Source organism: Protopterus annectens, chromosome 7.part0 (genome assembly GCF_019279795.1).
Source record: "Protopterus annectens isolate FY-2018-M chromosome 7.part0, PAN1.0, whole genome shotgun sequence".
NCBI classification, from domain to species: Eukaryota; Metazoa; Chordata; order Ceratodontiformes; family Protopteridae; genus Protopterus; species Protopterus annectens.
In genome coordinates, this window is record NC_056739.1 from 793,458,620 (window position 1) to 793,482,192 (window position 23,573).

General features: G+C 47.0%; 1 protein-coding gene across 1 annotated transcript in view; it reads left to right on the forward strand.

The window, feature by feature from the left end:
* The window catches only part of DNAH2 (dynein axonemal heavy chain 2), a 6,636,854-nt gene that overhangs the window by 2,966,076 nt on the left and 3,647,205 nt on the right, over positions 1–23,573 (forward strand). Inside the window, exon 41 of the mRNA XM_044077324.1 lies at positions 19,799–19,924. Within this exon, the coding sequence (XP_043933259.1) occupies positions 19,799–19,924 (126 nt within the window). The remainder of the gene's footprint in view (positions 1–19,798; positions 19,925–23,573) is intronic.

Consider the following 23,573-nt stretch of genomic DNA (forward strand, 5'->3'; position numbering starts at 1 on the left):
ACAGGATATGCAGTCTAAGATTACATATGTTATATGTTCTTTGCGCTCAAGTATCTACAGCCAAAGCAGTTCAAAGGGCATTGGGCTCCATGGCAGCTACGATCAGTCTCCTGCCGATGGCTCGACTTCATATGCGAGTTCTTCAATGGACACTTGCGGTCCAGTGGTCCCTGTTAGATCTTCCTCTATCCTTACCAGTGAGAATCTCTAGAGTATTCAAGGACTCCCTTCGGTGGTGGATTCAATCCCCATACCTCCTCAAGAGACGCTCCTTTCATCCTGCCTTTCCCAAAACCACGGTGACCGCGGACGCCTCCCAGCTAGGGTGAGGGGGTACTGCTCAGAAAGTTCAGTCCAAGGCACGTGGTCCCCCTCCGAGACCAATTTACATATCAGTGTTCTAGAGATGAGGGCGGTCCTTCTTGCGTTGCAGGCACTTCATGCTTATCTTCCTCTAGGGATGATTACTATTCAGACAGACAATATGTCAGTGGTCTGGTACATCATCAAACAAGGGGGGACCAGATCTTATCCCCTCTGTCAAGAAGCCATGAGAGTGTGGGAATGGGCGACCTCCACCAGCCGCATTCTAGTAGCAATGCACATTCCGGGCCGGTCCAACATTCTAGCGGACAGGCTCAGCAGATCTATCCTGATGCCTTACGAGTGGCCTCTGAATCCTTTAGTAGCAGTACAGATCTTTCTAAAGTGGCGTCGGCCTTACTGCAATCTCTTCTCATCTCCTTCCAACATGAAATGCAGCAAGTTTTTCCCTCTGAATCTCCTGGAGGGGGAAGCCCTCAGAGATGCCATGGTTCATGCTTGGCCACCCGGTCTCCTCTATGCTTATCCACCACTTCCTCTTGTATTGAAGTTTCTTCAGAAAGCGCGAAGGCTGAGGAGCACTGTGATCCTCAACGCTCCATTCTGGCCTCGCCAGGTTTGGTTGCCCACACTGTGGTCTCATCTAGTTGTTCCTCCATGGACGTTTGATTCAGTTCCAGATCTTCTTTCTCATCCCTCAGGGATCCCTCATCCAGATCTGGACAATCTGAAGCCCACGGCTTGGTTGCTCCAGTTCCCATGATTATCAGGACTCCTGGATTGTCATCCCATGTAAAGTCCATTTTGGTAGAGGCTCACGTATCCTCCACCAGAAAGGTGTATCGTAGTAAATGGAGACGTTTCTCCATATGGACCACTCAGTGGGCTTTGGTCCCTTTCACGGCACCTCTTTTGGCAGTCTTAGATTTTCTGGCAAGCATCTTTTATTAGGGTGCTAGCACATCTACATTTAAAGTGCACCTGGCAGCTATTTCTAATTTCCATGTGGGGGTGAATACTTCTTCCTTGGCTTCTTCCAAACTTTCTAAGACCTTTCTTAAAAGTGCTTTTCTTCTTAAACCTCCGGTTAAACACCCTGCTCCTCCGTGGGATCTTACCTTAGTGTTACAGGCATTCATTTCTGCACACTTCATACCTGCAGCCTCAGTTGATTTGCAGTTTTTAACCTGGAAAACTTCTTTCTTGGTGGCCATTACCTCAGCCAGAAGAGTGTCAGAGCTTCAGGCTCTGTTAAGGTGCCTTACATGATGTTTCACAAAGACAGAGTGTTGCTGTGCACTAATCCAATTTTTCTTCCTAAGGTGACCTCGAAAGCCAATATTAATCAGACTATCAGTTTACCAGTTTTTTTTCCTAACTTCCAGAACAAAAGGGAATACAAGCTGCATCTGCTTGATGTCTATAGACAATTGAGATTTTATTTACACAGGACAAAACCTTTTTATAAATCTGATCAGCTGTTCGTATCTTATGCTAAACCCTTCTTAGACGAGCCAGGTTCCAAGGTAACAGTTGCTTGCAGGATATCTGTTAGTTGATTGATTTCTTGAGTTTTTTCTCCCTTTTCTTCTTCCTACCCTGTTTTCTCCCACCTTTCCTATCCCCGTGTTAGGTGTTCTGGTTTAAAAAAAAAAAAAAAAAGTTTCCTGCTATCTGTCTGTGTCTCTCCTGTTTGAGAGAGAGAGAGAGAGTGTGTGTGTGTGTGTGTGTGTGTGTGTGTGTGTGTGTGTGTGTGTGTGTGTGTGTGTGTGTGTGTGTGTGTGTCTGTGTGTGTGTACTTAGTCTTTCTTTTTCTTCTCATCCCCATGGCCGAGACTTCAAAGGCAGGATTCAAGAAGTGTATGGAGTGTGGGGATAAGATTCCTCCATCTGATGTGCACACTCTGTGTGTGGTGTGTTTGGGAGTTTCCTGCTTAGATTCCTCCTTCTCGATTTATGCGTGCTTTAACCCCCGCACATTTATCAACAGGAGGAATAAACTTATTTTGAAGGGCCTACTTCCTCCTCCTGCAGATGTCTCTTTTTCCTCCTCCACGACTTCTGGGACTCAAACTGCAGTGCTAAGAAGTCGGGGATGGGGCAAGGGCCTGACCCAAGGAGCAGAATTGGCTGAGGAAGAGATCACCTGAGCGGTCTTCCTCACCAGAACCCCCCCCTGTAAATGTAGGCCTGAGTTAGCCTGGGGTTCTCCTCAGCTCCAGTCCCCTCACCTCTTTCCGGAGCCAGAGAGTTCAAGGGCTAGGTCCCCTATCTCTGCCTCCCCTCAGCATCATTCCTGGCTGGGATTGGTGGCTTCTTCTGTCTGATCCACTTGGAGCCTGTTCAAAGCTAAGGTGGACAGGATGATGTTGAAGTTTCTTTGGGCCCAGATCCAACTGGGAGTCTTGCCTGCTCTATCTCCCTCTGGAGCCATGAGCAAGCTGTCTGGTTTCCTCCCAATATCTCCTTCTCCGATCCGACCTTTGACTTCGGGTCCGAGGTTTCTGGGTGTTAAGGCATCAGTACTGATGGTCCCTTGTACCTCGACACCGACAATTACCTTGAGCAATGTCCTCCGAGCAGACTGACTCTCAGAGCCATAGCTGCGGCATCGGCTCCGAGACACTGGTGTGGACTGCGAGGCTGTTGGAGTTGTCCCTTCTCCTTGGGGTTTTGGTGTTGGAAAGCTCAGCTCTGACTCCTCCATCAACATGGGGGGCAGCAGCCCAGCAGACTCCAATGACAACTTTTTCTGCTCCGGCAGAGCTGACTTCTGGGGTCCGCTCGCCTTTGGCGTTCGAGCTGGTGGAGAGGGTCCTCTCAGCTCCTACGAGAGCTTTGACATTTTCATCCTCGGGTTTCCACCCTGGCTCCTGTTTCTGGGCTGGAGTCTTCTCTCATACCCCCTCAGGGACAGCCTGTTGCCAGACTGCACTTGGAGTTTTTTCTTCAGGAATCCCCCAGAAATTCCAAATTCTCCCCAGAGTTTCCCACTGAGGAGGCTCCTCGGAAGCAGATGTGCAAGAGGAGGCAATTAGACTCCCCACTGCAGCCTCTCACTGATGATACAGACTTGGATGAAGGGGAGTATTCTTCTTGGTCACCCCCTGATGTCTCTTTTGGGGACATCAGGGAAATCCTATGCCAGTGAGATGGGTGGTCTACCCTCAAGCCCAACCCCGACGAGTCTGTATTTCTGGAGGTGTTTGGCACAGGACCTTTTACGTTTTTGGGTGCCCCCCTCCCATGGATGCTTTGGTTGATTTGATTTCTAGTAGGGCATGTAAGGAACCAGACATAGTTGACCCCATCCCCAAGTGCCCAAACAAGGTTCTTAGTGCTCCATCAGGCAGGCCCCATTGGTTAAAGGGTTACCCAGTCAATGCCGTGGTGGTTGCGTCAGTCGCCAAGATGGAGCTGGCCCAGGAGATCTCCTCAGTTTGTCATCCAGACAAGGAGTCTAGGACGATGGACTGCTTTGGGAAGCAGGTGTATGCTTCAGCCTCCTTTGCTCTGCATGCTCAGAATTATTTGGTCCCATGTTATCAGACTGCAGAAGGACCTGGTTAAGGAGGTCACACTGAGTCTTCCCCAGGGTCCATGTCAGCAGGCGAGAAAAAGGTTTTCACCTCCTGCATGGCCAACCTAACTGCTATTTCTAACATGTCCATGAGGGCGCCTGTAGGGCTGCTGGGACAGGCGCTGCCATCAGGCGGCACATTTGGGTCCAGCTTTGCTCTTTTTCGGAACCTTTCAAGGCATCATTTACGAACCCTCCCTTTGACAGTTCATCCTTGTTTGGCAAGACTGTTTGTGGCACTCTGACCCAGATTGAGAAAGATGGGAAGACTTGTCTGCCATCGGGATCCACTTCTCTACTCCACAAAGATCCTTTTCAAGGAATCAGTGTGGAGTCGACAAGATGTGGTTTCGGAAGTTTCAGGGTTTTATCCCAGGATGCTGAGGGTTTGAATTCCTCCAGGGGAAGTGGGGGAAAGTTACAGATGTCACTCTCATGGCCAAGGGGGTCGAAGAGCCAGAAGTCTCAAGATTTGTTCTCAGATGGACCCTTTCACCAATCATGAAGGATTGCCTGACTGCTCTGTTCTAGAGGCAGTTGGGGGTATCTCTCTCTGCACCCTACATCACAAACAATCATTGGGTGCTGCAAATAATATCCAGAGGTTATTCCATCCCAGTCTTTCACCCTCCCTCTCTGACAAAACACCTCTGGGACGTTCCACCTGGTCAAAGGGAGGAGGCAGCCGTAGAGGTCACTAGGCTTCTCGAAAAGCGAGGCATCCAGACCCCCCCCCAAGACCATTCAGTATCAGGCATTTATTCCAAGTTCTTTTTGGTGCCAAAGAAAACAGGGGACTAAAGTCCCATCTGGGATCTCTGTACCCTGAATCTGTCCATTGCCAAGATGAAGTTTTGGATGGTCACCCTTCAGTCCATTCTACCCTTTCTGCAGATGACTGGTGGATCTTTAGGACTTGTACTTTCATATCAAGATGAGCAGACACTCCAGACAGTTCCCCCATTTTCAGCTGGGAGCCAGTCATTTTCAGTTCATAGTGTTCCCCTTTGGATTCACCATGGCCTTTGGGGTGTTTACCAAGGTGATGACAGTAGTGACAGCTCACCTGTGGCTGCAGGAGTTTCAGGTCTTTCTCTACCTGGATGATTGGCCCCTTTCCCCTCCCTCCAGGCATCGACTAATTCATGACAGAGATTGCCTTCTCCACCTAGCCCCTTCCCTGGGCATCACGATAAATCTTGCCAAGTTGAACCTTGTACCTGTTCAGGTGCTGGACTTCATAGGTGCTTGTTTGGATACAATACAGGGCAGGGTGTTTCTGTCTCCAGACAGGTTATTGTCTCTTCAGCATCATGTGTAATGTCTATACTTCAGAACTAGCTTTCCCCTGAAAATTGGTTCTTCGGGCATTGGGGTCCATGGCAGCCATGATCATCCTTCTACCAACTGCACACCTGTATATGCAGATTCTTCAGTGGACCTTAGTGGTTCAGTGGTCCTTTCTTGACCTTTCATTGTCGTATCTGGTCCAGTTGTCCCAAGTTTGCCAAGTGGTGGCTTCAGTCCTCCGGACCTTCTTCTGGGCTGCCCACTTGTTCTTCCTTCCCCTCTATCATGGTGACCATGAATGCCTCCCTGCTTGTGTGGGGGAGCATTGCATGTGATGGATGGTCCAAGGAATGTGGTCTTCCCTAGACACCAGTCTGCATATCATTGTCCATGAGATGAGGGTGGTGCTTTTGGCCTTGCAAGCCTTTTTTACCACCAGGGCGATTGCCATCCAGACAAACATGTCAGCAGTCTGGTACATCAACAAACAGGGGGAAATCAGATATCATCCCCTTTGCATAAATCCATGAGATTGTGGGAGTGGGCGATCTCTTCCGATCATTTTCTGGTGGCAGCACACATTCCAGGGAAGTCCAGCATTCTAGTGGGCAGGCTCAGCAGGTCATTTCTGATGCTTTATGAGTGGTCTCTGATTCCGTCAGTGGTAGACATGATTTTCCAAAAATGGGGCCATTTTTGCTGCCATCTCTTCACCTCTCCTTCCAACACGAAGTGCTACGAGTATTTTGCTGTGATCCACCCCTTTGAGGGAGTCACCCAGAGGCGCTGTAGTCCATGCTTGGTCTTCTGGTCTACTTTATGCGTATCCTCCTTTTCCACTGATTCCTAAGGTAATTCAGAAAGCACAATGGTTGGGGAGCTCCGTCATCCTCATTGCCCTATACTGGCCCTCACCAAGTTTGGTTCCCCACTCTGAGGTCTCATCTAGTGCGTCTTCTTTGGACTGTGGATCCAGTTCTGGATCTGATCACCCACCCATCAGGAGTTCCTCATTCAGGTTTAGTCAGCCTGAAGCTCACTGCTTGGCTGCTCCAGTTTCCCTGATTGCCAGGACTCCCGGGCTCTCTTCTCCTGTCAAGAAGATCTTGATTGCGGCTCTTAAGGCTTCTACTAGAAAGATCTATTTCAGCAAATGGAAGTGTTTTTCGTTCTGGTCTTCTCTGCATGATCTGGATCCTTTCACAGCTCCAGTTCCTGCCATTTTGGATTTTCTAGCCTATATTTTTGATACCGGTGCTAGTTTTTCTACTATTAAAGTTCAGTTGGCAGCAATTTCTGATTTCCATGTGGGTGAGAATTTGGCTTCCTTGGCTTCGTCCAAGCTCTGCAAGGACTTTTGAAGGGTGCCTTTCTTCTTCGGCCTCATATCAAGGACCTCATGCCTCCTTGGGATCTAACTTTGGTTTTACAGGCATTGATTTCTCCTCTGCTTGAACCAGCTGCCACTGTTAATTTACAATTATTATTTTGGAAGATAGCTTTTTTGGTGGCTATTACCTCAGCCAAGAGGGTTTCTGAACTACAGGCATGATATATCAAGCCTCCTTATTTGGTCTTTTTTAAAGGCAGAGTGTCTATTCAGATTAACTCATCCTTCTTGCCAAGGGTGGCTTCTGAGGCAAACACAAACCAGGTTACTAATTTGCCAGTTTTTTCCCAGAACTACCAGAACAAAGGGGAATACAAATTACACTTACTTGATGTTCTCAGGCAGCTGTGTTTCTATTTGCATAGAACTAAACGTTTCCGAAAGTCAGATCAGCTTTTCTTGTCTTTCTCTAAGCCTCATCTGGGAAAGCCTGTTTCTAAGGTTACTCTTGCTCATTGGATTTCTGAGTGTATTGCTTTGTCCTATCTTTCCAAAGGTTTGTCTGTACAGGGTCTCATCCAGGTGCATTCCACCAGATCAGTATCCACTTCTATGGCCTTTTGATCAAAGGTCCTTATTGATGATATCTGTTCTGTTGCTACCTGGTCCTCTTCGCATACCTTTATTTCACATTACAAACTGGATATTCTTTCCAGAAGCAGGGCATCCTTTGTTCAGCTGTGCTGCAGAACATCCTTCCACGAGGGCCTCCCAAGATTATTGTAGTTAGGGTCTCTGTCCCACAGGTTGAAGAGCAAATGAAAATAACAACTTCAGATAAAGAAGTTATGTACATACCATAACATTCCATCTGAGTTGTTGCTTTTCATTTGTCTTCAACAGTCCCTCTCTCCTTCCCCCCTGCCCTTTTATGGCCATGTAGTGGACTGGACAGAGGCAGCCATAGGCTCCTTCTTGGCTAGAGCTGCAGCTTTGTGTGTCTATGCCTCTCTTTTGGTCAGGGATGTAATATAGTTATACTAGAGGGGTTGGTGCTGTTTTGCAACAAACTCGATCTGTGGGGAGGAGGGAGAGGAGGGCATTATGGGTAGAGGAGGTGCTTGCATGTTGGAGCCGGAGCTGGAGTATATGGCCAAATCAGATCCATACTGAATCAGAGTCCCACAGGTTGAAGACAAATGCAAAGCAACAACTCAGATGGACCAATATGAAATTGTTCAATCTCGCCGTTTGTTCTTACACACGGGGTTCGGAGTCGCTCCTCGGCTCCAAGTCGGCCGCATCACAAGTTCTGCATCTAAGAGAAGCTCGAGACTCAGTCTATATCCCATGATCCTCCCTGCTATCCCTCAGATCTAGTTTGCCGCTGCAACAAGATCGCGTCGAGAGAGCTCGGGCCAGTAGAATTTTTTTCTATTTTGCTCATCTTTTGAGAAGAGTTGTTCTATCTTTTATATTATATAGTGATATAGTAGTAGTGTGTGTGTGTTTTTCTACTAGTAGTTAGCTGTTTTTTTCATATATATATATATATATATATATATATATATAGTGTTTATAGGCTTGTTATAGTTGGTTAGGCCTACTTTTTCTGTCAGGGCTCTGACAATAGTATATTATTAGTACTTAGATTAGATAGTAACTAGTATTTTAGGATTGCAGTGTTTCCATTATTCATATATATATTCATACAGTTAGTGTGTTGGTTTTTGAACTGTTGCTGCTTAGACATGTCGGAAAAAGCTAAATCCGGTTTCAAGAGGTGTCAGTGTGGACAAAAAATGTCCATCACGGGCAATCATGCTTCCTGCATCTACTGTCTTGGCCCTCTCCACTTGCAGGAGGACTGCTCTATTTGTCATTCCTTTAGTGGAAAGGTCATGATGGAGAGTCGCAGGAAGCTGATTGACAGAGGCTTAATTAAGCCAGACTTTTTGGAAGCCTTAGAGAAGGCTGATCAGACTTCTAGGTCTTTGAAGGGGTCGAAGACATCGAATGTGTCGGAGCCCAGGTCATCGGCTCCGAGCACCTCTTCCAGAGTTCGTTCACCGGCTCCACAGACCTCGGGGCCGAGCATCGAACGATTACCTTTGATCGAGCCCCAGGTCTTGGAACCGGTGTCGGAGCTGCCTCCACCGTCGATACTTCAATTGGTGCCGTCTTCGGCCCCTTCGACCCGTTCTTCCAGGCCTTTGTCTGATACCGACGTCGATAGTGTGGTACAGAAGCTCATGGAGAGCACGGCTGTGTCCAAGCTAATTGCGGTTTCGTCCCAATTAGTGTCGAAACTGGAAGCCCTCCCTATGTCTCCTACGGATCCACCTTCGAGACCTACCCAGTCTTTGGAGCCGGGAGAAGATGAACCGATGATGGTGGAACCCTCGGTGCCGAAGCCTTCCATTGTGCGATCGGCACCACTGACTTAGATGCCTTCGGAGCCCGTCACGGAGCCGACGGTCTCTCCTTGGTTCTGGGGCCGAGAGCCGTACCAAATTTTTGGTCCCGACTCTCCCCCTCGGAGCCTCAGCGCGGATCAGTTCGGCTCCGTCCTCTGGGTCGGAGCCCCTGGTTCCAGTGTCGGGGAGGCTTCCGTGTTCTTCGGATCCGGTGGAATCCTCGGCCCGGAGCTCAGGGGCTTTCGACCTTATGAGGAATGTCTTGTCTGAGAAGACATCTATTTCATCGGAGTCATCTTCTCCTTCCCCCAAAGGGCCGCATTCTACTTCTGTTCCCGTGATCCCTCCCAAGCGTAGAGTCCCAACACCTCAGCTAGCCCCAGAGGGTGTCCCCTGTTCCTCGGAGGCTATATCAGATGCCCCCTCTGATGAAGTTCTGAGGAAACCGAGGCAGTGAGGGCGCTGGGGCCTTGTTCAAAGAGAAATCTTGACCAATGGATGGCAGATATACCCCAGGGATTACCCCAGTCAGTGTCACTGCTCAGAGGCACAGCAAAAAAAATGGGTATAGTTAGTCATACTAAAGGGGTGGCCTAAGCCACAAAACGATGGGCTAGGCTTGTAAATGCCCTCGGGCAGATAGCCTAGTATGAACCTATGAACCTATGAACCTAAAAGATTGTGCAAGAGGAGGCACATTGATTCCCCACAGGAATCACTAATATCTGACACCGATTTGGATGAGGCAGAGGAGTCCCCACGGTCCCCCTCTGAGGATGTCTCATTTTCTGACATCCTGGAGATCTTAAGACAGAGGGGTGATTGGCAGTCACTTGCCCCCACTGAGGACGAATCGGTGTTGCTGAAGGCGTTTGGGGCTCAACCTTCTACCTCCTGGGTGACCCCGCCCTTCAATGAGCTAATGGACCTGATAACTCGAAGGGCATGGGAGACACCAGATGCAGTGGAACCCGTACCTCGGAGACCGAACAGGTACATTACAGCCCACCAGGACAAGACTTACCTTACCAAAGGAGTCCCAGTCGATGCTATGGTGGTAGCGGCAGCCACGAAAAAGGAAATGTCCGAAGCATCTTCCTCTGTCCATCCTCCTAACAAGGATTCTAGGACTATGGACAGGTATGGGAAGCGCGTTTTTAGTTCAGCGACTTTTTCCATCCGTTCGCTGAACTACCTGACGCATTTTACGCAACTTCAGAGGGATCTCATTAAGGAGCTGGGAGATACCCTCCAGGGTAACACAGATGCTGCTGTCTCAGACAAAGAGACAGCACAGCTTAACACCCTCACTTCAATAGTCAACTCGTCCATAAGGCTCATCTCATATGCGGCCGAAGGTTCGAGTAGGGCTGCAGCCTCAGCGATTGCTCTACGTAGACAATCCTGGATGCGGCTGTGCTCCTTTGCGGAAGCCTTTAAGTCTTCCTTTGCCAACGCCCCCTTTGATGGTGCCACCTTATTTGGGCCCAAAGTAAAGGAGACTCTCACTCGGTGCGAGCTAGAAGGTAAGACCCTGTCTGCCGTAGGGGTCCGTTTTTCCGCCCCGACTAGAACATACCCCAAAGGGCAAAGAGGCGGAAAAATGTGGTTCCGTAAGACTCGGGGATCTTACCAGGCCACACAGAGTGATGCCCCCTCCAGAGGCAGAGGAGGGGGGAGAAATGGAAGAGGCCACCCTGGTGGCAGAGGGGGTCCGCAGCATCAGGGCGACAGGGATACTGTCCCTGGGAAGCCTTTTCAGCACTCCTGAGCTGAGGCCTGACTGTCCTACTCTGGAGGCAGTCGGGGGTCACTTGGCTTTGTACCCAGGGGCCTGGCTAAACCTTACCTCAGATTCTTGGGTAAAAAGCATAATAACCAGAGGATACAACATTCCTTTTATGTCCATTCACCCGCACAAAAGAGATTTCCAGATGTTCCACCCCATCTGCAAGATCCAGCAGCCTTAGAAATTGCAAAGCTGCTTGAAAAAAGAGTCATCCAACCAGTCCCAGCGGACCAGAGAGGATCCGGAACTTACTCAAGGTTCTTTTTAGTTCCAAAGAAGACAGGGGACTGGAGACCAATATTGGATCTCAGCAAACTCAACTCCTTTGTGAGGAAGGAAAATTTCCAGATGGTCACGCTACAATCGATCCTTCCCTTTATACAGAAGGGCAACTGGATGTGCTCTATAGATCTCCAGGATGCGTACTACCACATCAAAATGGCCAGAGCGTCCAGAGATTACCTGTGCTTCCGGCTGGGGGCTAGTCATTTCCAATTTCGAGCGCTGCCCTTTGGTCTCACCTCAGCCCCCAGGGTGTTCACCAAATGCATGGCAGTAGTAGTGTCTCACCTGAGACTGCTAGGATTCCGCGTGTTTCCGTATCTGGACGACTGGCTCCTTACCGCCACCACCGAGCATCGTCTTGTACAAGCCAGGGACTACACACTCAGCCTCTGTTCCCATTTAGGACTCTCAATCAACTTCGAAAAGTCTGCCTTATCCCCCTCACAGCATGTCTCCTTCATAGGGGCAGAGTTAGATACAACTGCAAAGATAATAAAGCTTCCCCTGATAAGAGTGTCAACTCTCAGGGATCAGGTCACTATTCTTCTTCAGAGCAAGAAAGCTCCTGCCGCGCAAGTGCTGAAAGTCCTTCCCCTGATAAGAGTGTCAACTCTCAGGGATCAGGTCACTATTCTTCTTCAGAGCAAGAAAGCTCCTGCCGCGCAAGTGCTGAAAGTCCTAGGCATGATGGCGGCTTCTCTTATTGCAGTTCCTTTGGGCAGAATGCGCATGAGGGTCCTCCAGTGGCTGCTCTTCATGCAGTGGTCGTTCCAGGAACTTCCTTTGTCACACAACATATTGATCACGGAGTCTTGCAAGCGGGATCTTCAATGGTGGATGGACAGTCAAGATCTGATGATAGGTCGTCCCTTTGTCCTGCCCAGCCCTGCAGCCACGATAACCACGGACGCTTCTCTGATGGGGTGGGGGGGACTTTTTCAGGGAAGAACAGTCCAAGGAGAATGGTCCAAAACAGAGTACAATCTGCACATCAATGTCCTGGAGTTGAGAGCAGTGTTTCTTGCGTTGCAACACTTTCACGAATCTTTGCCTCTGGGAGCAATAGCAGTTCAGACGGACAATATGTCAGTGGTCTGGTACATAAACAAACAAGGCGGAACCAGGTCTTACCCATTATGCAGAGAGGCCCTGAGAATTTGGCAATGGGCTGCATCCACGGGTCGCTTTCTGATAGCAACGCACATCCCGGGGTCATCCAACGTCATTGCAGACAGGTTGAGCAGAGCCATCCTGTTGCCACACGAGTGGTCCCTCAAAACTCAAGTGGCGGAAAAGATTTTCCGCAGATGGGGCCAGCCTTGCTGCAATCTATTTGCATCCCCTTTGAATGCCAAATGCAGAAGCTACTTTGCCCTACTTCCCCCTCCGGGGAGTGTCCCCAGGGACGCTGTAGTGCACGATATGTCCCCCGGGTCTCCTGTACGCATTTCCCTCTGTTCCTTTGATACTCAAATTTCTTCAGAAAGCCAAGAACCTGGAAAGGACGATCATCCTAATAGCACCATTTTCGCCTCAACAGATCTGGTTTCCCTTCCTTCGATCCCATCAGATAGAGGAACCTTGGATTCTGGACCCAGTGCCAGACCTGTTGACTCACTCGTCGGGAGTTCCTCATCCATCCCTTCAATCCCTCAAATTGACAGCTTGGCTGCTCCGCTTCCCTGTTTAGCCAGGTTGAACCTTTTGTCCCCTGCAGTACAACACATTCTAATTTCTTCCCGTAAAGCCTCCACCAGAAAGCTATACAGGAGCAAACCGAAGCGTTTTGTTTGTTGGGCATCAGATCAAGGTGTTGATCCATTGGCGGCCCCGCTACACAAAATATTGGAATTTTTATCTATACTTTTTCATGAAGGGGCCTCTACATCCACCATAAGAGTACAGTTAGCGGCCATATCTAACTTCCATGTAGGTGAAGGGGGTTCTATGATTATGTCCCACAGGCTTTGTAAGGCCTTCATGAAGGGTACTTTTCACCTTCGCCCACCCATTCGAGAGCCAATTTTTCCATGGAATTTGAACTTGATGTTGTCCCAGCTTATGCTACCACCCTTCGAGCCTGCTTCATCGTGTCCACTTAAGTTTTTGTCATGGAAGACTCTTTTTCTTATTGCTGTTACTTCAGCTCGAAGAATTTCGGAGCTACAGGCCTTATCGGTGAGACCACCTTACATGACTTTCCATCCAGACAGAGTTTCCTTGCGCACAAACCCGTCATTCCTCCCCAAAGTCTGTTCTGTGTTAAATATTAACCAATCTATAGAACTCCCTACGTTTTTCAAAAACCATTCAAATAAATTGGAATACATGTTGCACAAATTGGATGTACATAGGCAGCTGAGATTTTACCTAGACAGAACTAAAGATTACAGGAAGTCTAATCAGCTGTTTGTGTCATTCACAGACAGTAGGAAGGGCATGGCGGTAACAAAAGGTACCTTATCCAAATGGCTTTTGGAGTGCATACATTTTGTTCATTCAGCTACAAATCAACCACTGCCTTTCAAGCCTAAGGCTCATTCTACTAGGGCCATTTCTACTTCCTTAGCCCATGCAGCTCGCTTACCATTGGACACTATTTGTGCGGCAGCGACGTGGGCAAAGCCTCATACATTTATCACACATTACAAAGTGGACAAGGCCTCTAAGGACAGGACTTCCTTTGGTTCCACTGTGCTCAGGAATGTTCTTCCATGAGTCACCCAGGGTAACGGAGCTAGGGACGCTTCCCGTGTGTAAGAACAAACGGCGAGATTGAACAATTTCACATAAAAAAGTTATGTCTTACCATAATGTTCCGTGTGAATTGTTCATCTCGCCTTTGTTCTTACATTCCCTCCCTCCTTCCCCCACCACGTTCTGGAAGAACTGGTATGACTAGAGTTTGATTGGTCTATTTCTGAGTGAGTTGCATTATCCCCTCATTGCTGGGTTGCCTTCCACCTTTACACCTATATGTGTTGTAGTTCTAATGTCTCAGTGTTAGGTGTGTGATTGCGTAGGCGTTAGACGCAGTTGGTGTTAGAGCGGGATGGTTTCTTGCAAACTAGATCTGAGGGATAGCAGGGAGGATCATGGGATATAGACTGAGTCTCATGTTTCTCTTAGATGCAGAGCTTGTGATGCGGCCGACTTGGAGCCGGGGATTGGCTCCGAACCCCGTGTGTAAGAACAAAGGCGAGATGAACAATTCACATGGAACGTTATGGTAAGACATAACTTCTTTTTATGGTAAGTGCATAACTTCTTTTTTTCCCTCTTTCTAGATGATTTTTTTTCAGGCTAAGTTTCTCCTTTATTGGCATCCAGGAAGTGTACTTACTAGCCAGTAAATTAATTTTACTAAACCTGACAGAATATTTAGTCCTATCTCAGTTTCGTCTTTCTTACTGTCAGAGCTGAAGTTAAGGCATAGAAAGCTCTATAAAAAAGATGTTTAAAGGAGAAGAGTAGTCTTGAAGATTTGCTCTTTTCCTGGGTTTTTGGTCTTTTTTTTTCACTTGTCGGCAGTCAGCATCTCAAATGCCAGCGTTTCAATAGTGAGCCTTTAGTGACTGCAGTTACTAGTGATTTGCTAGAAAACTGCCATTTTTATGAGGAACAAACTGAAGTACAAGTCAAAATCAGGACAAATTGACAAACTCACCAATGGTTTAGAGTTATGTAATTTCAGCTTTGTTTCACATAAACTGTAACCAGCTCATGAGTATTCCATCTTATTCCATACAAATGCACTGCAGAGCCTTGTGGTTAACTAAGCAAGCAAGATCATAACTTACTGTTATTCACAAACAGTTCCCGGCCCTCAACCTGCAGTTATAGCCACTTTGTTGTGTACTTCATAACTGACTATGATAAAAAAAATATATCCCTTAATCTCTTAGGGTAAGAGTCAGTAACCAAGATAAAAAAATAATGACTGATTTTAAATATTACTGTTAACATAATTAGAAAGGTGCTAGAATACCCATTTTGCATCGACATGTATTTTTGTACGTTAAAAAGTCTGAAATCCCAACTGGCATTGACATCAGCCCCGTTTTCCCATTTTGTACATGGGGTTGAAAATTCACATCAAGAGCAACCGTTATCTAGATCCAGTGTTCACACTGAAAGGTGGTTAGCCCTACCACGGAGTCATTATTTTGTGACTGCAGTCTTCAGTGATTTGCTAAAAAAACACAAATTTTGTAATGAACATGGCAAAAGGATGCAAGGTAAGTGACTGTCTACAACATTAAGGACAGTTTCAACTTGGTTTCACAAAAGCAGTACCTTAAGAGTAAATATATTTCATACAAATGTTGGTAGTCCTCAAAAGACAGCCTGTAATCTGAGCAAGCAAGAAGAGGGTAAGTTGCTTTCATCCACAGCGACCCCTTCTCTCAACTGCAACCTCAGTGATGTGCTAGAAAAGGCACATATTTTGAGATACAAACCTAGAATGTGAGGCAAAATCAGGGACATTCTGTAAAATCAGGAATAGTTTCAAGTAGGTTTCACAAAATTTACAGACTAATAATTCCAACTTGTTTTATAGAAATGTACATTAGTCCTATAAAGGAAGAATGTAAGCTGAGAAAATGACAAATGTGTAAGTTGCTTTCAACCACAGCTAAAACCCCTCCCCATGTAGTGACTGCGATCTTAAATTTTTCAGACAATCACACATTTTATGAAGCACAAACCAAAAATGAGGTAAACCTGGCAAAGTCAGGGTTAGTTCAACTTCATAGGAAAGCCGTACTAGTCCTGTAAAGCCAATCTGTAACATGGGCAAACAAGTCTGTTGTAGCCCATAAATATTGGGTAAGGACATCCAACAAAATCAGGGACATATCACATTTGTTGCATACAGATAGTCGCCAGAGAATAAACGTTCCAGTTTATTTCTCACAAGTGCACACTAGACTTCAATGCCAGACTTCAAGCTCAAAAGATAAAAGGGGAAGTTACTTTCAGCCACAGTACAGTTAGCCCCTGCCTCCTCCTTATCTGGGTGTCTGTCAGTGCATTAAAAACAACTTATTTCTTTTTACTTGAACTTGCTGTTACCTTTCACACTGGCAATCCACAACTGCAGATATAAAAATACACTTTTTAATATTCATGGACTTTCGATTCACTGCCAAATGAATCATGTGATCACAGCAAACAAAAGGCTGTGGCAGTTTAGATAGCATCACTGTGGGTGTTTTATTTTTTCTTTTATGTAAGTAAATAATTATTTACTTAAACGAAAACATAAAGTGCTCAAGCTGAAGATGTTGACTGTCTCATTACGTGCATGAGAAAATGGCAGGCATCTTGAGTATTGAAAAGTGAGTTCTCAAGGTGTCTTCTCAGCACTTTTTTAAAATTGAAAACAGATCTTTTCCAACTGCTTGTTATGTTCAGTACATAAGCTAACTAAAACAAGGTAGCAGTGCTGAATATAACAAAACATTTTAAAATAAAATTATTTCTTGGTTTGCTATGGCTTCCCAGGAGCTATGGGACCTGGACAACCCAACAAATTGCCCCCATTATAATCTGCCACTGGTTACTAACCACAGAACCAGGTCTATTTTTCATAACTTTTGATCCAGTTTATACATATCCATCTTATTTTACCTTTACAATTGTTCACTATTGGCAAAGACAGGGAAACTAGCACAGTATGTAGAACAGGCAGTTGTGCTACTGCAGGATGTAAATAACAGTAAATTAACAAAAGAAGTTTGCTATGTCCTTTTCAAAATCAGCAACATTTTTAAGAGCAGTTATAGAGTCATTGATTAAGAAAATGCTCCCTTCTTAGGATCAACAAACATATATCGAGTCAGCTCTTACTGGATTTTCTCAGTAAGAAGCTCTCATCTCTGAGAAGGTACATGTCTTCACACATCCTCTTATTCTGTCATGCAGGACTTCATATGAGAAAGAGTCAGTGTCATTTTAAAAGTTTATGGTACCATGTCACAGATCCACTGACAGTTGATTTTTTTCCCCACAACTAATGAATGATTTCCTATGGAGGATATATGTGGCAGATTTACCTTTGGAATGACACTACTTGTAAGGGAGACATCATCTGCAAAATGTCAGTGTAAGGCAACTGATTTCAGCAGTAAAAGTTGCTTCAGATCAGCCTGAAATAGATAAAAGCACTTTGCACAAGTTTCAACCAGAGCAACTTCAAATCACTATGGACAGCAACACAGTTATTTGGAACTACAGCCTTCCAGCTATGCAAAGAGATCATTCTGATTTGGAGAAGGGAATTACATCTCAATCTTCATCTTTAAGTACTATTCTCAGTTTACAAAATCGCTTAGCAGTTGGATGGTATATGGATTGAGACTTGATCTGTGCTTATTTCAAGACATTGAACACAGGATCTTCCACAAGTGGGTCTTTTTACTACACATTACACCAACCAGGTCAACATGTTTTGCCTCTCATTCCTCACTACATGGTTTGGAAGATTGTTGCTTTCTCCTTCCGGTGTACTCTTGCATTAACATATGACTTTCCTCTATCTCATGTTATCAAGAAGGTACTCCTCAAACCAACACAGTGTAAGGCTAGAGTAATGCTGACATCTCATCCATAGTATCGGTTAATGAGCCTCATTACCATTCTACTTTGGCTATTATCTCTATGCATGTTCTTACTATAAACACAGCAAGGCAAGTGCTTGCATCCCAGTGTAAAATACAGCATGTCTGCCATTGATTCATAACTGCACCTTCTTTTTCAGTGTAGTTCTTATAATCTTAAAGCAAAAAAGAGACTAAACTTAAGAAAAGTTTGCATTCACAGGTGAAAGATTTGCTTCCTGGACAAAGTCACAAGGTTTGGATCTTTTGTATTATTCTATGCTAATGTTACTCACTATATGATTCATTTGATCTGTCTGCTTATGCGCCAATCTAAGTTCATGTCTTTACAGCATCTAGGTATCTATCAAAACCTGTATGACTGTTACCATATGTGGGGTAAGACGAGCTGTGGCTGTCACCGGGCCTGGGGCATCATTGGCTACCATTTCATGTGGGAGAAGGATAGCTGTGGCTTTTGCAGTATATGTGGACCTGCCAGTGCTCTGGCTGTTTTTGTGGGATTAGGGCTGCTGTGGCTATCACAACATGCATGACTTGGGCAGCAGCAGCTGTCTTCATAACTGGGACTGGAATAACAGGATAACCACGTGTAGGACTGACACAGTTTCGTCTGTATGTATGTATGTGGCTCAGACATCTATGCCTGTCACTGTGTATTTGCTTGAACTTTTGTGGCTTTCATTTTTTGTAGGTTTGGGACAGCAGTGATTGTCATGAGGTGTGGCTGGGGCAGCAGTGTCTGTCACCATATTTTGACCTGGAGCAGCTGTGGCTGTCTTTGTGTTTAGTGCTAGGACTGTTATGTGAAAAGCACTGCCACATCTGTGGGTGTTAAAGCATGCAGGACTTCAGCAACAGATGTTATCTTCATGCACAGAGGTAGGAATGCTGTGGCTTGTGTAGCACCTGCAGAAGAACAACTGTTTCTTTCAAGTCCTGGTCAGCTGTGGCTGTCAGAGCACATGGGGCTAGGATACATATTGCTGTCGGAGCACATAAAACTGGAACATTTGTAGCTGTCCTAGCACAGGAAACCTAGACAGCTTTGGCTGTCACAATAAATGGAACTGGGGCAGCTGTTTCTCCCATTAAATTGAGTGGCATTCATACCTAACACTAAGTGATCAAAACAATTACAGCTGCCACTTTTGTGAGGGGTCAATGACAACTATGGATGTCACCATAGTTGAGCTTGTTGTGTCTTTCATAGTATGAGATATTAATAGCTGTGGCTAAGATAGCTCGGGCAGTCACTGTTTGAGGGTCTTTGATTAGTATGGCTGTCGCACTGTGAGGACACGAGACTGCTGCAGTTCTCAGCATTTTGCTTGTCACAACATATCTGGTGTAGAAAGACGTGACTGCCACTGGTTGTGTGGCCAAGTAATTTGTGGATATTTCTATTTGTAGGGCTAAGACAGATGCATCATTCACCATATGCTGGGCTAAGGCTGCTGGATCTTTTATCACATGTGGAGGACCTGAATCTGCCACCATTATATGGAGCTAAAATAGCTGTATCAGCCACTTCATATGAAGCTGAGATATCTGGCTCTGTCACCATATATGTGGCTGAGACAAAAAGATCTGTTATGTGTCGGGATGTGAAACCTGGATCTGTCAACAAATGTGGATCAGAAATAGCTGATTTGCATTGTGTGTGGTATTGAAATAGCTGAACCTTTCCCTATGTGTAGATAAGATAGCCAGATCTGTCACCTTACCTGTGGCTGAGATAGCCAGTTCTGTTACCATGTGTGGAAATGAGATTCCTGAGAGTGGCACCGTGTGCAGGGCTGTGATAGATGCATCTGTTACCAAGTGTGGGGCTGACGTAGCTTAATGTATCACTATATATGACCTGATGCAGGGCAGTTTTTATTTTATGCTGTGGCAATAACTGTGGCCATTCCATACTAAATGGGTTCAGAATTTATCTTTTTGTTGACCAGCTTAGTCCCACTTGGCTAGTAGCCTCTTTTCAGGAGAGATATGAAGGTGGTATACTGACTAGGGTAAATTTGGCTAGGCCACTGGGGAACTTCCCCTGTTCTTATCAGTAGTATGATTGTGCAGTTCTGTAACAGTCTGAGTGGCTTTTAATCAAAACTGTATGCCGTATTGGTTACTCAGTGTCATTTTCTTTCTGTATTTTAGGTACTCCTTATGTCAATGAAAGATATGAATATTGCCAAATTGACCTCCATTGATCTGCCTCTGTTTACTGCAATAGTTCAGGATCTGTTTCCTGGAACTGAGACTCCGGTGATTGATTACGGAAAGGTAAGAAGTATACATCTGTTAGTAAGAAACAATAATTGCTGAATCTCTGGGCCCCCATGGCTACAGAGAGAGGAGTGCAACACACACGCAGATAGATACAGAGAGGTCCTGTGGTAGTGACCACTTGAATCTGATGCTGCTAAGTATAATTGAGTATTCTGATAGAAAGCAATAAATCTGAATACAGTGAATGCTTTGTAGGTTAGCTAATATATTCAGATGTTAAGTTGTCAATCTCGCCTTCATTCTTGCTGGATGGGTTCGGAGCCGATCCTCGGCTCCGACTCGGCACTTGCTTTAGCTTGAGAACTCCTTTTACCAGCTCGAGGCAACCCTATATCCCATGATGCAAGGCGGAACTACCTCAGATCTCGTTTGCCGCTTAGCGAAAGAGGTCTCCTTTGCCAGCTGAGGTAAGTAATTTTTTGTCAAAAGAGAAAAAAGCTTAGTTAGGGATTTATTTCCCCCTTGTTTCCACTTTCATACTGTGTAGTGTGTTTATAGCCCACCCTATTCCCTTATAGTTCAAAACTTTTAAATTTCTTTGGTAATTATAAAAGTTTAGTTAGGCCTAGACCCCATTGGTTAATCCCTACCTGTGTGTCTGTGTGTTAGGGGATTAATTGTGTGTGTTTGTTGGGGTTTGTGTGTGACTTCTTCCTTAGAATTATGTCAAAGGAAGGCAAGGTCTCAGGCTTCAAGAAGTGTGACTCGTGCTGTCAGAAAATGTCTCTGACAGACGGTCACACTTCATGTCTTTACTGCCTGGGGCCTTTGCACCTGCAGGACTCCTGTGCTTTGTGTCACTCTTTTAGCCAGAGAGTTCTGCAGGAACGGAGGAATAAGCTGATCCTCCGTGGCTTACTTAAGCCAGAAGGTTCTCCCTCTAAAACAGGGTCTGGTAAACCTTCTAAGCCACCGAAGGTTCAGGCTACAGTATCCAAGCCTCCTCCGGTGGCTCCGGCTCCGTCGGAGCCGAGATCGGCTCTGGCTGGAACCGATCTATCTGCTTCCAAGGTAGTGGGTCCGGCACCGATTGGTTCCGACACCCGGTCTACTGTGGCCTTGTCGGCTCCGGCTGGAGCCGACACCTTATCCAGCATCGGAGCCGAAAAACCTTCAGCTCCATCTGGAATTCAGGGGACTTCGGCTCCGATGACTTCGTCCCGAAAGAGATCTCGGTCCCCTTCGTTGCAAAGTATCCACTCGGCTCCGGGGTCTCCTCTTTTGTCGGAGCGGAGCCATCGGAGCCGATCTTCGAGATCTTCCAGGCTGTCTGACCACGACTTAGAGAGGGTGGTAAGCAGGCTGTTGAAGTCGCAGGCACTGGCCCAAATGCTCCATAGCCCGTCTCAGCAGACTTCGGCTATTGTTTCACCCCTTGAACTTCCTCCTCCGAATCCACACCAGAGTTCGGAGCCGGAGCTTCGGGACAGCGACTGTTTCGCGCCGAGAAGATACATCCTTCGGCTCCGCTGCCTCGGCTCTGATCTCCTCCTTGAGACCTTCCTTGGAGGGATCCGTCGCCGGGTTTCCCTTGTCGGCTTCGAGGGGCTAGTGGCATCGGACCCTTGTCCGACCCGCCTCCCTCTCGGGCTTCGGCTTTGGTAAGCTCGGCACCGACATCGCCTCGAGCCTTCCTCTCAGTGGAGCCGGGAATTCCTGTATCCTCGGATCGGGATATTCCGCCTCCCGGGGAGGGGAGCCTTTGAGGTGATGAGGAGTGTCCTGGCTACTGAGCCAGGTCAACGGTCCATCCCTCTAGCTCCTCCCTCTTCGGTGCCTGTAGACACCTCTTGCCAGCCTCTTGCTCTCAGGCCCAGGGATCCATCGCCCCAGGTTTCCCCATTGGGAATTTCCTCCTCTTCCGAAGTTTCTCCTGATCCGGCAGGTGAACCCCCTCGGAAGAGGACGTGTAAGAGGAAACACACAGACTCCCCCGAGTCTACTACATCTGATACCGACTTAGATGAGTCGGAGGGTTCCCCACGATCCCCCTCTGAGGATGTCTCCATTTCAGACATGCTTGAGCTCCTCAAACAGAGAGGGAATTGGCCATCCATTGATCCCTCCGAGGATGAGTCGGTATACCTGGAGGCTTTTGGATCCCGACCCTCCACCTCCTGGGTGTCTCAGCCTTTCGACCCACTTATGCAGGTAGTGGCTCGGAAGGTGTGGGCGGCTCCAGATTCTGTGGAACCTGTCCCCAGGAGACCATCCAAGTTTATCACGGCCCCTACGGACAAACAGTTTCTTTCCAAGGGCATCTCTGTGGATGCTATGGTGGTGGCGGCCACTAAGAAGGAACTGGCGGATCCTTCAGTACCTGTCCATCCTCCTAACAATAATTCTAGGACCATGGACAGGTATGGAAAGCGGATGTTTTCTTCAGCGACCTTTGCTATGCGTTCGCTGAACTACCTTTGTCACTTCACCAGGCTTCAAAGAGATATTCTCAAGGAACTGGGTGAAGTGGTCCAGGATCCTTCTGCTGCTGGGGCTCAAGAAAAGATTGCCTCACAGCTAGCAATCCTGAATTCCCTATCCAACTCCTCCATGCGGCTCATATCCTATGCGGCCGATGGAGCGAGCAGGGCCGCAGGCACAGGAGTTGCTCTTAGACGCCAAGCCTGGATGCGGCTTTGTAATTTTATGGACCCTTTAAGGCATCCTTCACTAACACCCCTTTGATGGTTCGGCTTTCTTGGACCTCAGGTGAAGGATACCTTGACCAGGTGTGAGCAGGACGGTAAAACTCTTTCTGCCATTGGAGTCCATTTTTCCACCCCTTCTAGACCATATCCCAAGGGTCAGAAGGGAGGGAAGATGTGGTTCCGCAAAGCCCAAGGAGCTACACCAGACACACGTGGTCAGTTTACCCCTAGAGGCAGAGGGGTAACAATAATAGACGCCCTAGAGGCAGGGGGGGTCCTCAGAACCAGGGCAACAGGGAGTCTCTTCCTGAGAAGCCCTTTCAGCATCCCTGAGGTGTTGCCCGACTGTCCACCCTTGGAGGCAGTCGGGGGAAGGATTTCGCTGTACCCAGTAGCCTGGCATTCCCTCACACAAGATATGTGGGTACAGTCGATCATATCCGAGGGTTAGAAAATCCCTTCAAAGGTATCCCGACCTCAACAATCCCTTCCAGACATCTCACCCGGTCAAAGGGATTTGGCAGAACAGGAGGTTTCAAAGCTCCTAGGAAAAGAGCCGTCCAGATTGTGCCGCAGACCAAGTAGGATCCGCGTCTACTGAGATTCTTTTTGGTCCCCAAAAGGACGGGAGATTGGAGACCAATATTAGACCTGAGCAGTCTAAACAGATTTGTCAAGAAGGCAAGATTCCGGATGTTCACGCTTCAGTCCATTCTGCCCTTTCTGGGCAAGGACAACTGGATGTGCTCTATAGACCTTCAGGACGCGTACTATCACATAAAGATTCACAGGCGCTCCAGAAGGTTTCGGCGAGGGACCAGTCATTACCAATTCAGAGCCCTGCCCTTTGGCCTCACTTCAGCCCCCAGAGTGTTTACCAAATGCATGGCAGTGGTCACAGCTCATCTGAGACGTCTAGGATTCCAGGTGTTTCCTTATTTGGATGACTGGCTCCTCTCCGCCACCACCAGGTGTCAGCTTCTTCAGACCAGAGA